General features: G+C 43.8%; 1 protein-coding gene across 1 annotated transcript; it reads left to right on the top strand.

Annotated features, from left to right (window-relative positions):
• Window positions 1–49: 49 nt before the first annotated feature.
• On the top strand, window positions 50–14,120 carry pgap1 (post-GPI attachment to proteins inositol deacylase 1). Its single transcript, XM_068572615.1, has 26 exons — window positions 50–317; window positions 1,795–1,948; window positions 3,304–3,479; window positions 3,865–4,036; window positions 4,812–4,972; window positions 5,196–5,248; window positions 5,340–5,406; window positions 5,592–5,697; window positions 5,874–5,932; window positions 6,046–6,129; window positions 7,280–7,329; window positions 7,474–7,525; window positions 7,607–7,684; window positions 8,030–8,105; window positions 8,192–8,265; window positions 8,356–8,407; window positions 9,219–9,285; window positions 9,366–9,471; window positions 9,607–9,645; window positions 9,751–9,935; window positions 10,069–10,299; window positions 10,381–10,516; window positions 10,637–10,687; window positions 10,807–11,018; window positions 11,113–11,217; window positions 11,316–14,120. Exons 1-26 carry the CDS (start codon window positions 186–188, stop codon window positions 11,452–11,454), a joined length of 2,817 nt encoding a protein of 938 aa, XP_068428716.1. The 5' UTR covers window positions 50–185; the 3' UTR covers window positions 11,455–14,120.
• Window positions 14,121–15,047: the final 927 nt, after the last annotated feature.

Below are 15,047 nucleotides of genomic sequence, written 5' to 3'. Positions count from 1 at the left end.
GGCCGGAACCCGTGACAATCACTACCGTGTGTGCCCTGTGCCGCTCCTGTTGTGCAGTTCAGCCGGTGAGGATGACAGCCCGTGTGGTGTCTTACCGCGGCGAGGAGTTTGCGGAACGACAGCGACAACATGAAGCTTAAACACCTGTAATATCAACAGAACAAAAACAGAGTCCGAATTGAATCATGAAACTCGCCACCGTGGCCTTTTACGGGTTTGCTCTGGGGCTTCTGGCGGTCGGCCTGCGGGAGTTGCTGACTGGCTTCGAGGAGAACAGATGCAGCATGACCTATATGTTTGAATACCCGGAGTACCGGGTGAGTAGCCGGGCGAAGCGCTTCACCTGACGCCTCACAACACTGCGACCAGGCAGCTAGCTCGTTGTTACGTTGCCTTATCTGTAGCCCGCTTTCAAGCACATAGGTTACGCTAAGAGAGAAACACCCAGCATCGTGCTAACGTGGGAGGGCTCGTTCACTTCAACAGCACCAAGAGAAGCAGTGTTTTCACCTGAAAAGACCATATACACGAGCTAGTCATTGCCTTAATGCTGCTAACGTTAGCCGACAGAGCTGGAGGTTTTAGGGGGTGTTGTTACCTCATAAACGCGCTCATCTATTTCCTTAATGGCTTCCTCACGTGTGTGCATGTGCGTACGTGCGTGTGTGTGTGTGTGTGTGTGTGTGCGCGCGCGAGTTGTGCTGATCCTTAGACCCGCTCAGCAGGTTCTGCAGGACATACACACAGGCTGCAGGTCAGGCGAAGACAGCTGAAGTGAACGTGAGCCAACATTAATAAGGCATTGTGGTTCAGGGCTCTGCTCTACTTTTTGCTCACTGATGTGTTCATCTGGCCAGAAGTGGAGCACAGCTGGGGGCAAAGCACAATATGGGTATGGGCTGTACTTCACACAGGAATCCATGGATGTTGTTTTTTTGTTAGGAAGAATAAAATAGACCGCCATATGTCTTCATCTTTGTTTATGTGGTGAATGGATATGGTTTCTTGAATCAGGGCTACCTCAATGCCAGCAGTCAGTGCCTGTGATGAGGACCCCGGGTCAGATGAGAACACAAATAATTAGTCAGTAAATATTCCTGAAGTCTGAGGTGAAAGCCAAAGAGTTGATGGCACTGATGTATCAGTGTGACAAACCACGATTTTAAGTTGTTATTTTGGTCATTGTGAGATAGTGATACAGCTCACATGTCTGGTCTGCTTTTAATATGATCAACATCATAATTTCATGTACCCCAATGTCCAAAACCTCCCAATACTAATTTAGCAGTAATAAATAGTATTAAGAAGGAGTAAGCATTGAAATTGAGAGTGACGATGGCAATTTAGCTTAAAAAAACTTTAAATAACCCAAAATGCTGCACATACATATTCTCCCAATCGACTAGTAGATTAATGGACTAATTGTTTCAGCCATAATATTTCCCAGCCCCAGATGTAGTCTGGGTACAGTACATGCATCGAACAATGTACTGCAGCAAAGTCCAGACACTTCCTGTGTCTAAAGGCTCAACTATACTATTAACTGTAACTTCTGATTACATCTTGCAAAAGCCACAATTGCATGCAGGTATTTAGACGAGTGCAGGTGAGGTGTGGAGGGAGGGAGGTATTGTCTCCCAGAGGGAGAGTTAAGATGAACACATTCCTGTAGTGTGCTTTAGGGTGCTGTGTTCCTCACGCCTTTTACAAGTTTGACATAAAGCTTAATGAACTGTGTGAGAATGATGTGACCGTGGGACTCCCTCCAATCCTGTGTCTGTGTTGGGTTCGCAGCGCGTGGCACTGCCTCGCCGGGTTGCCAGACTGTACCCAGCGTACGGCCTCTATCTGTACGGGGAGGGTCTGTACGCCCAAGAGACCCGAGCGCTCAAACTCACCGGCGCCCCTGTGCTCTTCCTGCCTGGAAACGCAGGCAGCCACAAACAAGGTAATTGCAAACTATTCTTGGAGGGTTAAGCAACAGATTGACAGGACGCTACAGCTACCAAAGCTGTATACGGCGTCAATACATCACTCCTTATTTCTAATATGGTCACTTCTGTTTATTGGTTACAAGAATGTAAGATGGTAACGGCCAAAACACAGACCTCTGGGCTTCAAAACCTTAGTCCACAAACCGTCCACTTCTTAAATACAATGTTAAAACCACATCAGTGAGCCGCACTGTTGCACTGGGTGACATCATTATTGTGCATGTATCCAAAGCCTGATATATCTTCCTCCTCAGTGCAGTTGAGCTCCATAGTTGACCAAAAACTATTAAAAGCACATCAATGAGCCACACTGTTGCACTAGGTGACATGCTCCTGCATTACCACAAACACACACGCTGTAGTTTATTTTGAGTAAATGCCACATGCACCAAATTTGTGTGAATCCTCTACTGAAAATAATCCCTGTAGAAACACAGTTGGCCCGTGTTTATATGACGTTTGCTAAAAACTACAGTGCTCAGCTGTTTCAGAAAAGGACATAGGCTTTTAAAAAGATCTATTATGCCCTCAGTAGGAAAATGTGTGCATGGATCTGAGTGCCACAAACGTATAGTAATACACTGTATTCAGTTAAATTGCGGTTGTAAATAATTTGGGAATCAAACCTGGACCCTTTTGGTGTTGTAATCTTTTCTTTATTTCATAACTCCAGTAAAGCTCTCAGTAAAACAAATCCTTTCTAAGATGATGCCCCTCACCACAACCACCCCCGTTCCTGCTACCAGTTGTGTGTAGGAGGAGAACACCCGCGCCTTTCTTCATGTGAACACAAACACATTGCGCTGTAACACTGTGGTGTTTGTGATGGTGGTCCATGCTCTCTGTTCTTCAGCGTTTTCTTGGCCCACGTTAAGACACCTGCAGAGTATTTTTAACAGCGGGTGTTCGACAGGCTTCCTTAACTTCACAAGTTACACCAGCTCAGTGGGGCACCAGTGTCGAGGTGTTGGATGCCATGTTTCAGGGCTGGTAGTACAGGAAAATGTCAATTGAATGAGCTTTTTAAAAATGGTTTTAGCATGAAAAAGAGAGTTTTATTTTTATGTCACAAACAGTCAAAAGGTGACAACTCCAATCAATAATTCAAAATGTTACAAAATAAATTGAATTTCATATTAGAGCTGTGCATAAATAGTTAGTGCAGCCCGTCTGTTGGCAGAGTAGCATTAACGCTGAGCATATACATGTTGGTTGCTAGTGTAGGACAAGCATTGACCCTCACATCTGTAAGATTGCACGAAACAAACCAGGCCAAAACGCACCATCAAAATGTCTTCTCTCAATTAAGCTCGCTCGCTGGGCTCGGTGGCCTTGAGGAAAGCCGAGAACATGGAGGGCGGTCTCCACTTCAACGTGTTCACCGTGGACTTCAACGAGGAGCTGGTGGCCCTCTACGGCGGCAGCCTGCTTCGGCAGACGCACTTCCTGCATGAGAGCATTAAGGCCATCCTGAGGCTCTACAAGGTCAGGCCTCGAGTATCAGCTGCTCATCAGACAGGGTTACTTGCTCTCAGTGACGGATACTGCTGGTGGAGTGATATTCCAGTGGGGGATACATATCACATTTCATCACCTGCTACATTTAAACTTTTAGGCATATAATTAATCCCTCTGGCTTGTACGTCTTGCATTAATAAAGAAGCTGACTGGGCATCAGCAGATAAATATAGCCAATTGTAACAAGCGCAATCAAAATTGCACAGTTGATAAAAAAATCTTTATATGCCTATTGGCCTCCCTTCTTTTTATTCTATCACTCTATTTTCTGGTAATTATATATAACCATAAAGTTATAATAAGTGGGTTAGGTTTTCAAATAATCTGTTTTCTCATTGTCCCTGCTCTTCAGCACTTGAAGACCCCGCCTCAGAGTGTGGTGCTTGTTGGTCACTCCATGGGAGGAGTGGTGGCCCGGGCGCTCTTCACTTTGCCCCGGTTTAACACCAATCTGGTCAGCCTCATCATCACCCAAGCCTCCCCACACCTGGCTCCGGTGCTGGCACTGGACCCGTACCTGCTGGGTAAGGAAAATTTTTGTGCATATGTCTCAACGGCACATCGACTCTTTGTGCTCCTGGGATGTGTCGTCATTCCAAGCTAGCGCGACAGCTGCTGGCTGATTGGACTGCTGATCTGAATACTTTGGAGCAGACAGGAAGTATCTAATCAGTGCCATCGGTTACTGTATTGTTCAGCTCGGGTGATAACACGTGTGACATTTTACCAACCATAAAAACAGACATCATAAAGAGAGATTATTTCCAGAGCATAATGTAAACTACAAGTTCAAATGACTTAACCTAAAGTTATAATGGGTCACTTTTCTGAATTTAAAATGTCTAAAATCGACTAGACCTCCGTTATTTATGTTGTTTTAGTTGTGTACCTGTATTAAGACGAATGCTTCCAACCAGCCAGCCGCTGTTGTAAATTTACTTTTTATTAATTTCCAATCCACATCTTTTTGATCTACTTTTTAGATCTTGGTTGTTTTGAACATGTGTTTCAACTGGATAAAGGATCTGAAGTTATCAGTCAAACAAGCTGAGCTCGCAGCCCCTCCAAAGACCTCCAGTGTCTGCTGAACAGTGACAAGGAAACAGCGATTTTTAACTCATTACTTAGAATAGGAGGAGAAATCATGTGTATATTTGGCTGAATAAGCTAATAGAAGCTGACTGCAATAATGGCTATAGTGGGGGGGACTCCCGTAATCCCTCTTTTTTGTTTGTCTTATGTTGTTCTGATGGAGGAAAATGACACGCTCTGCGTTTAACTCGTCTTTGCTCTGTTTAGATTTCTACTCTGCAGTGAGACAGAAGTGGGTTAATCAGGCGAAAAAGCTCAGGAATATCACAGTTCTGTCCGTTGGGGGCGGTTACCGTGACTACCAGGTCCGCTCCGGCCTGACATCGCTGCCTTGCACACCTGGAGACCCCAATAAGCTGTCCCTAGTGGTAAGTATTGTTAGTGAATTATTTTTAGTGGTACTGTTCAAAACTTTTCTAAGAACTGTGGAACCCTCGTCAAGAAACATGGGGCTTTTTCAACATCTTCAAAATTATTTTAGTTTTTTCCAGTTTGTAATTCTTTGAACTACTTAACGCAAAAGGCTCGGTGTCCTGCACTGCTCCTTGCATTTAGTTTCAATTTCTTCTTTTCTTCTTCTTTTTTATCAAGGCAACTGCTGTTCCCAGGACTTGGGTGTCCACTGACCATCTGTCCATCGTTTGGTAAAAGACACAACATTGTGCATTTCTTCAGGGCGTCATTCAAGTAAAATACTGATTATTAATATGCAATGTATACATCTTTGTGTTCCAGGTGCAAAGAGCTTGTCCTTGCGACCGTCAGGGCGTTCTTTGACCTCCTCGACCCTGAAACTAGACAGGTCAGAACAACAAACGCTCATACACATATTTAAATGAATCTGTCTGTGGAAAATAAATGGATGAATGTTGTCATAGCCGAAAGACGAGTGGGACTTGTCAGCCAGTAAAGTCTCCCATCTCTGGCTAAGTTTGCATTGCAAGCACATGCCATCTGTTTCCAAGCTAACGAGTGTGTTGTTATTAGTTCACAGTAAACCCAGAGAGGAAAATGGCTGTACTAAACCATCACTTCATCAGACACCCGGTCCGGATGCTGGCAGAAACCCAAGACGCCTCCATTTCCATCTTAGGTCAGAAACATGTAACCACGGAGAGGGCGGAATAAACAGGGACTTCCTGCGAGTAGCTTTCATTGGTCTTTCCGGCCATGTATAAATTGAATGAATGCCGTTTTGATTGAGTGACACTATGAAGGAATCACTCATACCTGTTTCCTGTTTGTTTGCTTATTTCTCTCCTTTTCCAGATGCTCCTGAAGCATGGAGTGAAGTTAACACACTGCGTCTGGCTTACACCACACCAAAGGTACCAGACTTTGTCTCATTATGTTCAATGGGTCATTTACATATTTAAAAAAACAAAGCCCTGATGCAGACAAATGGAAATATATTGTCTTCAGTGTTGCTCTCTGTCTACAGGAAGGACAGGTCAAATACTTTCAGTTTGCCCTGTCGAGTCGCAGGAAAGCCTACAGCCATTTCTACTGCCGGAGCAACAACCTGGTGAGTGTTCAGCCCTGCTGTGCAGGTTCATCCATTTGGGTTTGAGCCACAACCTACAGCTATCCCAGCGTCTGACGACCGAATCGCCGCCCGTATCTTTCATTAGTTTACTACAGAAGCCGAGAGATGGAAGTGAGATAAAAGGTCTCTTTGGTGATCCATTTTCAATGTCTGTTTTTTTGTTTCTCCCATGACTTAAAGGGACCAATTCATATGTTTCCTCTTTCCTGTAGAGCTATTCATCCATCTCCATTATTTTGGTATGAGTTGCCTGGTGCTGGAGACATTGGCTGTAGAGATATGGGTCTTTTCTCCAATATAATGGGACTAGATGGCTCTCTGCTTGTGCTGCTTGAAGCCTTTAACTATGGTTGGAAGAAAATAGTTCCTGCTTTTGATTTTGGGTGAACTGTCCATTTAAGAACAGGCGAAGATTGTTTTTTTTTTTTTTGTCCGAGTAATCTTTCCAACTTCCTTAAATGAGTATTTCATCTGCCTCCGGTTTTCTCAGATGAAAAATACAAAAATAAGTTAACTTGGAAAAAATGTTCCTGGCAAAAAGCAAAAGTGAAGGATTACCCGAGTGAAGTGCATTCTCCACTTGCTCTTAAGTCATAAACACATGAGCGTAAACTATTTAGATCTAAATTATAAAATGGATCACCAGAATTGTTCTTTTCTCCTTTGCCTCAGGGCTTTTGTTGTGATTCATAGAGATGAATGTTGTGTATATAAAGTACAATGAAACACCATAGAAACACATTTAGTAAAGCATGAACCAAAATGGAGTCGAGCCGCTGCTCCTTCGTATCGAAAGGAGTCAGCTGAGGTGGTTCGGGCATCTAATTCGGATGCCTCCTGGACGCCTCCCATTAGAGGTTTTCCAGGCACGTCCAACTGGGAAGAGGCCCCGGGGAAGACCCAGGACACGCTGGAGGGATTATATCTCCCGGCTGGCCTGGGAACGTCTCGGGGTCCCCCAGAACGAGCTGGAAAATGTTGCGGGTGAGAGGGAAGCCTGGGTCGGTCTGCTGGGTGTGCTGCCACCGCGACCCGACCCCGGATAAGCGGCGGAAAATGGATGGATGGATGAACCAAAATGATCTGTACCTTTACCAGAGTTCAGTTCTGATTGATTGCTGTTCAACAGGAGATGACCAGCTGGGTGTACGGCTGTGTGCATAAGAACGGTTCTTCGTGGTAAGAATATGCCAATAATGTATCTCTTCCACATCTCATGTTTTTCACTGTCCCAAATTTGCTGTTTGTCTTTTGTTGTTATATTACAGTAGACGACGAATGTATTTCCTTTACTCACTTCACTCTTTGATTTATTTTTTTCAGCGCGCATGCGGTTGATCTGTCCATGGGAACTGAGCTACTGCCACCCTACAAGGTAATCCTCCTCTGAAGAGGCCCTGTCCAGTCCAGACTGAGCTGTTGTTGGTTTCTCATCACTGTCTGTGCTCCTCCTCAGATCCTGATTCTGAGTCTTAGTGACTTGTCTGCAGTTACTCATCTGGTTGTTTCGACCTCCAACCTCAACGGCAAGCAGGTACATTGGAAACGAGAATGTCTCTTCTCTGACTGTTCTCTCTGTGTTCCCATCCCGCTGGGCCGCTGTGAGGGAGGACACAATAGCGGGACAGACTTTGGTCTCGAACGAACGAGTAATTGTTCATTTTGACCAGATGATGGCACAAGAGGGAAAATCAGGAAATCAATCAATGCAAATGCAAAACAAAAGCCAGTCAGAATGTAGGCATCAAACCATTTTAAAGAGTTCCTGGTGGACAATAGAAGCCTGAGAAGACCCAGCCAGAAGAACAGAAAACCTCAAATGTTGGAATGCAACTGTAAAAATGAAAATGAGGGTCAATTCAAGTTGTTTCGTCCACAGTTCACGGTGGAATGCGAGTGGCAGAGACAGGAATCTCAGACTCTGTCGGTCCCAGTGCCGCATGTTCTGTCCTTTGGTGAGTATTGTTACTGTTCATGTGGATGTTCTTAAACTTGGGAGAGAAAAGACGTGTTCCTTTTTTAGTGACCGTTAGTTTTCCAGGTTTGATTGTCAACGAGGTTTCGGTCAACTCCTCTGGACTCCTCCACACCATCAAGCTGCAGCACTTTCACCAGGTAGCTTTCTTTTCTTTATTAGGCACTTGCTCGGCTCAGTAACTCTGTTCCTACTGTGTTACTAAACTTTAAACACGTCTGTGTCCTTAGGTTTATCAGGCTTTCAGAATTAGTGTCGCAAGCCAGTGCAAAGTAAATAAAGGTAAGTTTGTCTTACTCAACACCGGTTGTAAAATCATCGATTGGGCCATTTAGAGGCAGAGATAAAACGTAATACTTCAGAAATTGCATATCTAAGTCTACTCTCCGAACGCTCGGAGGGTCTCCCTTATATACATGACATACAGTCACAGAAGCCCTCATGGCGTCTTGCACTTATCGTTGTCCTTCCTCCCGTCATCCTATAGATATGTTTTTAGCCATACGAACAACAATGATGTGTATTCTCTTCAGCAAGGAACATACAGATAAGTCCCATAGAGTTTTATTAAGTAGGGGAGAGTTCACCCATACATCACAGTCCATGAAACAGCATATATTAAAGAGAAAATCAAATTTTCTCCGACAGTTTGTCATGTGATACGGAGGCAGGCTAAGGAAGCCCTAAGAGTCAAGTGAGAAAAACAGTTCCTGATGGTCTGTTTTCTAAGTCTGATCTTAATAGTTTTCTGTCCTTTTATCTTGTGAACATTTTTTTTCATCTGTGAAAACGGGTCAAACATGTTTTTGAAAGGTGGAAAAAAAAATTGGAAATGCGTTTGATGTGGTAATACTCATTTTGAACACAAGAGGCTGAAGTGCACCACTAACCTATGTTTTTAATAGGACTTAAAGCATTCATGAATTCTTAGTTATATTTGATATATCCTTTGTCTCACCTGTGACGAGTCATAAACACAGAAGAGAAAACTATTTCGATGGGATATTTTTATTTTTTAGTCACTCGCCTCTCCATAGAAGACATACGTGTACATGTTGAGATGTAACAATGACCATTGCATGTCCATCTGCAGATAGACTGCCCAATGTGTACAGAATACATGTGCCGTGGTTTCGAGAGGACTCTTTGACCACAGCCAGGTCTGTTTCTTTCTTGTTCTGGAATATTTACATGTCATTTTCACGGTTTCTGTCATGACTTGATGTGATCTGTCTGCCAGTGTGCCGTCAGTGACTGATATCTCAGGGATGCTCCACACAAGTCGTCCAGACAATGCCTCAGGTGTCCTCCTTCAGCTCCACACTGCCCCCAACTGCCAATATAAGGTACTGCTCCTCAGGCACCAGGAAGAGCCACAGCCTGTTGAGGACTCACCATGACAAACGTGATGTTTATTATCAAAAAGGAGTTTGAAGTATGACGTTAATTAAATCATGTTTACCATGTGACTATACCGTCAGGTGTCAGTGAGGACTTCATTACCAAGGGTGCTGGGACAGGTACAGATTTTGCATCTTTTTATCCTCTTCTGTTTGTTTTGTGTTGATTTCAATAAACAATCCTACGTATATTGTTCTTCCATTCTGCTCTCTCTTGTCTGATAGATATTGAGGTTCTGTGGTCCCATGGTGCCGGTGTACACAGCTGTAACTCTGCTCCAGGCCTGCGGGGGGCAGCTGTCCTCCATCCTGAAGACGAGGCAAGCCGCAGACATGAGCCAGGTGGTGGCCAAAGGCCTGCAGCCTCATAAAGTCAATCTGCCTGTGTATATTCTGCACATCTTACTCAGGTAGGCTTCAGGAGATTAATGTTGAAATGGATGGGAACAATCAATCTTGACAAAATTAACACAAGGTCCTATGTTTTATTAAGATACCTGAATAGTTCTTAAATAGATCGTACTATCCCTTCCTCCCCCTTAGCTGCAGCTGGTTTCAAGATGTCTGGTCATTTCTTTACCTCCCTCCTATGGATGCCCTCCCACCAGCCCACCCTGATGGTGGATCTCTTGAGGATGCGGCATCAGTTGAAGAGTGGCCCCTCCTCCTGTCCCCTCTACTTTACATCTTGGGGGCAGCTGTAGCCTACTGGGGCAGCGCACTGCTCCGTCTCATCATGCGACTGATCTCACTGATATTGGCTCCACTCCACAGGTATGGTTAGACATTTAAACATATTGGTATGTGGTTTGAGTGTCTCAAACAATATGATTCAAGTGTAAATCTCCTGTGCAGACCATCTGTCTCTAGAGACTGTGGCACCCTGCGACTCCGGACCCAGCTCCTCATCACTCTGTGTCTGACTGTTATGGGAGCTGTGTCCTGCGGCGCTCTGGCGATCTTTGCCGCCTTTCTGCTCCACCTTTACCGGGTGAGTCCGAGCACAGATGACAACCTGCCCAGTCTTAAACAGAGTAATGTCAAACACCAAACCAGACTCTGTTCATCCCCCCTCTCTGCCTTGCATCTGCCTTTTTGTTTGTATTTTCAGTTACTGAGGCTACAGATGACCGAAAGATCCTTGAGTCACATGTTGAATCTGGTAAGACTTTCAGGTTGAACTGTTTTGCAGCAGGTGGTCAGTTATATTGCAATTTGTATTCTCGTCAAATTAAGGTGGGAAGTAAATTAGGTTGTGTTTTTATCCTACATCCACCCCAGGCACCCCGGAAGCACACAGAAGTCGAGAACGGCACAGTCAATGCGGAATCCCTGAGCAAGCCTAAAGAATGTAACGGAGCCCCCCTGCTGTCTGAGTGTGCTCTGCAGGAGGTGAGGGACGACTTGCAGCTCCACCTCTGCCTATCGGCGCTCTTCACGCTGCCTGTCATGCTCATCGCACCCTCACTCCTCCACTGGCTTCGCAACCTGAGGTACAGTATGACAATGGAAGGAGAGCGCGTGGGTGTCACCTAAGGCCTTGTTCATGAAAAATGGGTTATCGGTTTTTGTTGTAATCCTCTGCAGGTATTCCACCCAGCTGGATCCTGACCCCTGTTGGCCTCGCAGCGTGCCTCTAATCATTGTGTACATCCTGCTGATTAACTGCAACACTTTGAAACTCAGCGACAGGTGAGAACCCTTCGTTCTCAACACACGCTTTGTTCCTTTGTTATCCCGGAATTATGTCGCAGCGTCCAAACCTTTTCCCCCCCCTCCATCTCTTTCAGTAAACTCTTGCCTCTGACGTCCTGTCTCCCCCTCCCCATGTCCATCGCCATGGTGACCTTCTCTCCACTCCACCTCTACAGAGTCACCTACTTCGTGCTGGCGGCCCTCGTCCCTCTGGCCTCGTGCTGCCTGCTCTGACGGTATCTGTCCCGTTTCAGTCCGCAGCTCTACCATAACAAGCCTTTCTCTAAATTGCAGCCCGACCCGCTGAAGCTGTTCCAGGAAGACAGGCTCCATCTCGCTGCCGTGGAGCAGAGCCATAGACATACATAGCTTGGGAAACTGTGCGCTCAATGTTGGCACTAAAAGCTCCTTGGCAATTACAACATGTTTTCAAATGAGAGGATGTAATGGCCTTGGACCATTTGGTGTGAATATGGCTCTGAAGGATTGACCTGAAACCAAGTTTGCCTTACTCTGTATATCTATAGCTCTGCCTTCAAGGAGGAGCAACAACTCCACAACCAGTGAAGCTACTGATACTAGAGATTCTTAACAGGGTGTTACTGTTCAAATGTGTCCTTTTTTTCCTTTTCGTTGTGTCTCCAGTGGCGTTGTTCACTGCGGCCACTGTGCTGTAAACTCCTCCACTGCCTCCTGCTTAGAGATGACTTCTAGCATTGTCTTTACCGTTTGACTGTCGCAGCACTAATACACAACCGGTGACAGTGTCACGCACTCGCTCCACGAGGAAAAGTCCAAAGTTACCATGTTTACATTCTCCTGTGTTCACCTTTTTGATACAGAACAATGACGACATCAGCGCTTCAAAAGGCTTTCATGTAGGCTCTAATCTGTTACGCATTTCTCAGAAGAAGAAAGGCACGATCTACTACATGTTCTCTACAATACAGCGATGTGGCACGTAAATCTTGTTTGGTTTTCAGTTGTTTTTTTTTCTTCTCTTCTGCGTGGCTCCGCCTTCATGGAGGTTTGCACCGAATAGTTGGAAGCTTCACACTAAACGTTTGCACAGTTGCAGATAAAGATTAGGCTCCGGTAATATTATTATTTATACAGTACTTCTTTGATTAGATTCCAGAGGTGACTTGTGCCAATCCGAACATTTCCAATATCTCCAGAGTGTTTTGACAAAAGATAGATGTCATAGTTTCCCAAATTCACAACATGAACCTAATCTTCTACTTCAATCCATATTTTTTGCTAAAGACAACATTTTCTCTTTCTTGCTGCACACAGAGCACCCAGCACCCGTATTATTCAGGTGGCCTAACAGCAATTTAAGGGCACCATGAATTACATTTATCCAACCACAAAAAAAAGTGCTTATTTCCTTGAAATGATGACCTAAAATATGAGGACATGTCAATGAAGCTTTATTCGGAAACCTCGAGTGTAGCTTTGACAGTGATGGAAGAAAACTGTTCGGTACAGCCCTCTTTCATTCTCTCACCAAGGCAAAAGTGACTGTTAAACGAGCAGCGTGTCTAAAATAGGCGCCTGATAGTCTTCTAGTCAGAAATAATAGTGATTTATTTTCATGCTGGTAAGAAATGAGCCAAGAAATGAAAGGTAAAAGGCAAATAAGCATTTTCCATCATTCTGAAATTCCTGTCTGCATCGTGCAAAGGCCTCGTTCTCTCCATCAAAACAAGTCCAACTCGACAAGTTCTGTTAATAATTTCCACAGCATCATTTAAATTCCACTGTTTTTTTCTTTTGCAGAATTACTGTTCTTCCTCTGATTTTCTGTTTTAAACTACTGTCATTGAAACTTTCTGCATATATGTTTCAAGTTAAAAGTGTTCCAGTGGATGATGGGGCAGATTTTTTTTTTTCCTGTTTTCCCATTAGGCTTTAAATGTGAAATATCAGGGTAGGAAGTGTTTAGTTTTGAAAAAGAAACCTGGTACTGCTGATGGAGTGAGTGCTGTTGAAATGTGCATAATGCTGAACACATGCAAGTGCAGCAATGGTTCAGCACCCCTCGGATCTCTGCTGTATGGGATGGCTCTTTGCTGCCATGTACACCTGAACTCCCCCCGCGCCCTGCCAGCTGTTGACTTGCCAAATAATAATGAGCAAAAGCGCAGCCCTTTTTTCTTTTCTTTTTTAAAGTATTGACCCCCGTCAAATTAACAGCAGAGTTGTGGAGGCAGTTCCAGAGTCTATGAGTATGTTTACATGCACACTAGTGTTCATGTAACAATCGGGTTGTGGGCTCATTTATGCATTTTTCATATCCAGATTTTTAAAATCTGAACAAACATGTAGTTTTTCTGTTCAATTAAGAAAAAATATCCCAACTACCTCAAGTATGAATCAATGTTGTAAAACGACAACACGTTTAAAAAAAAAAAAGGGCTTCATGGTCCTGCCGCAGTGCTTCATGCACAGGTGTTGACTGGTTAAATGCGATCGCGCCAAAAGTTAATGAGGTGATTGAGGAGATAAATATGCTAAACAGAATAATTAGCTCCTGGGGATGGGGCCAAGCGTAGATGATCATTGAGGTGTTTTATGTTCTGGAGGTTTCCCCATGACTATCATCACAATGTGGTCTCTGGTGACTCGATGCAGCTATACGTTGCTTTTGGGGAGGTGCCGGGCGAGCAAGGTTCAAAAAGCAGATTAATTGCTTTCCCCTAAACCCGGGATTTATGTTCAGTGGAGGATTATGGGATGACTGTTTAGTATTGCAGCTGATCCTGAGTATGATTGGAGCTTCAAACAGCAACTTTAAGCTTTGAACAGAAACATTTTTAAAGTCCACGTTTTGAGTGGAATTGCATCCGTTTGGGTTGATGAGTGTCTTTGCTGGTCATTGAGGCACTGGTCCTAGTGGCAGGGGAATACTTGGGACCAATGACACTTATGTTTGCTTTTAAATACCTTTTCATCACAGATGGATCACAAAACTACTGTTCTGGGTCCTTTTGCAAGCCTTGAAATTCCAACAAATCTTTTTTGTACGTGTTTTTTCCTTCATATGTGAGAACGTTTTTGTGGTTCCAGATTGCAACCTTTCAAGATCAAGTTAGAAAACAAGACTCGAGTCCTATTTTTCTCGTTGTCAACAAAAACCAACAGCGTGTTAGTTCATCTCAATAAACAGCCCCAAACCCACTGCTTCCTACTAATAACGTGGCAAAAATATATATATTTCATTGTATTTAGACAAAAAAGGCTCAGCGATCTCCTGACACAACTGGACACGCTAGTTTTTAGTAAAGGTTGCTCAAACAGGAGTAAATGGTGAAATTGTTGGGGAATATTTTCAGCTGTTAATTAATACGCATGGCTATAAGAGGCTTCAGATACACAGGGAATACTTTATTGGCAAAATGGGATTTCAGTGACAGAAAGAGAATCACAGAAAATCAGCAGACTTCTCCTAATACCAGGTGTTTTAAGAAAGGATGGAATATTCTATATCTTTAAGCTCTGGGATCTCTGTTGCCACATCTGCTTTGTACCATCATCACGATTGTCGTGAAGAACTGTTTCCTGTGAGCTGGCACGTGCTGTTCGGCCACATAGGCCTCACCTTCTGTTGATTTATTTGTTATTTTGTATTGTTTACACAAAGTCAGTGACTTTAACATGCCGGTTTACTGTTGCACTCGCTTCAACAGCCCTTTAGTTGTAGAGGTTCATGACTTATATATATATATATATATATATATATATATATATATATATATATATATATATATATATATATATATATATATATATATATATATATATATATATATATATATATATAT

The sequence above is a fragment of the Clinocottus analis genome, unplaced genomic scaffold (assembly GCF_023055335.1).
Source record: "Clinocottus analis isolate CAN_PGR_092001 unplaced genomic scaffold, fCliAna1.0.p SCAF_12, whole genome shotgun sequence".
NCBI classification, from domain to species: Eukaryota; Metazoa; Chordata; class Actinopteri; order Perciformes; family Cottidae; genus Clinocottus; species Clinocottus analis.
This window is presented reverse-complemented; position numbering and strand designations above follow the sequence as displayed.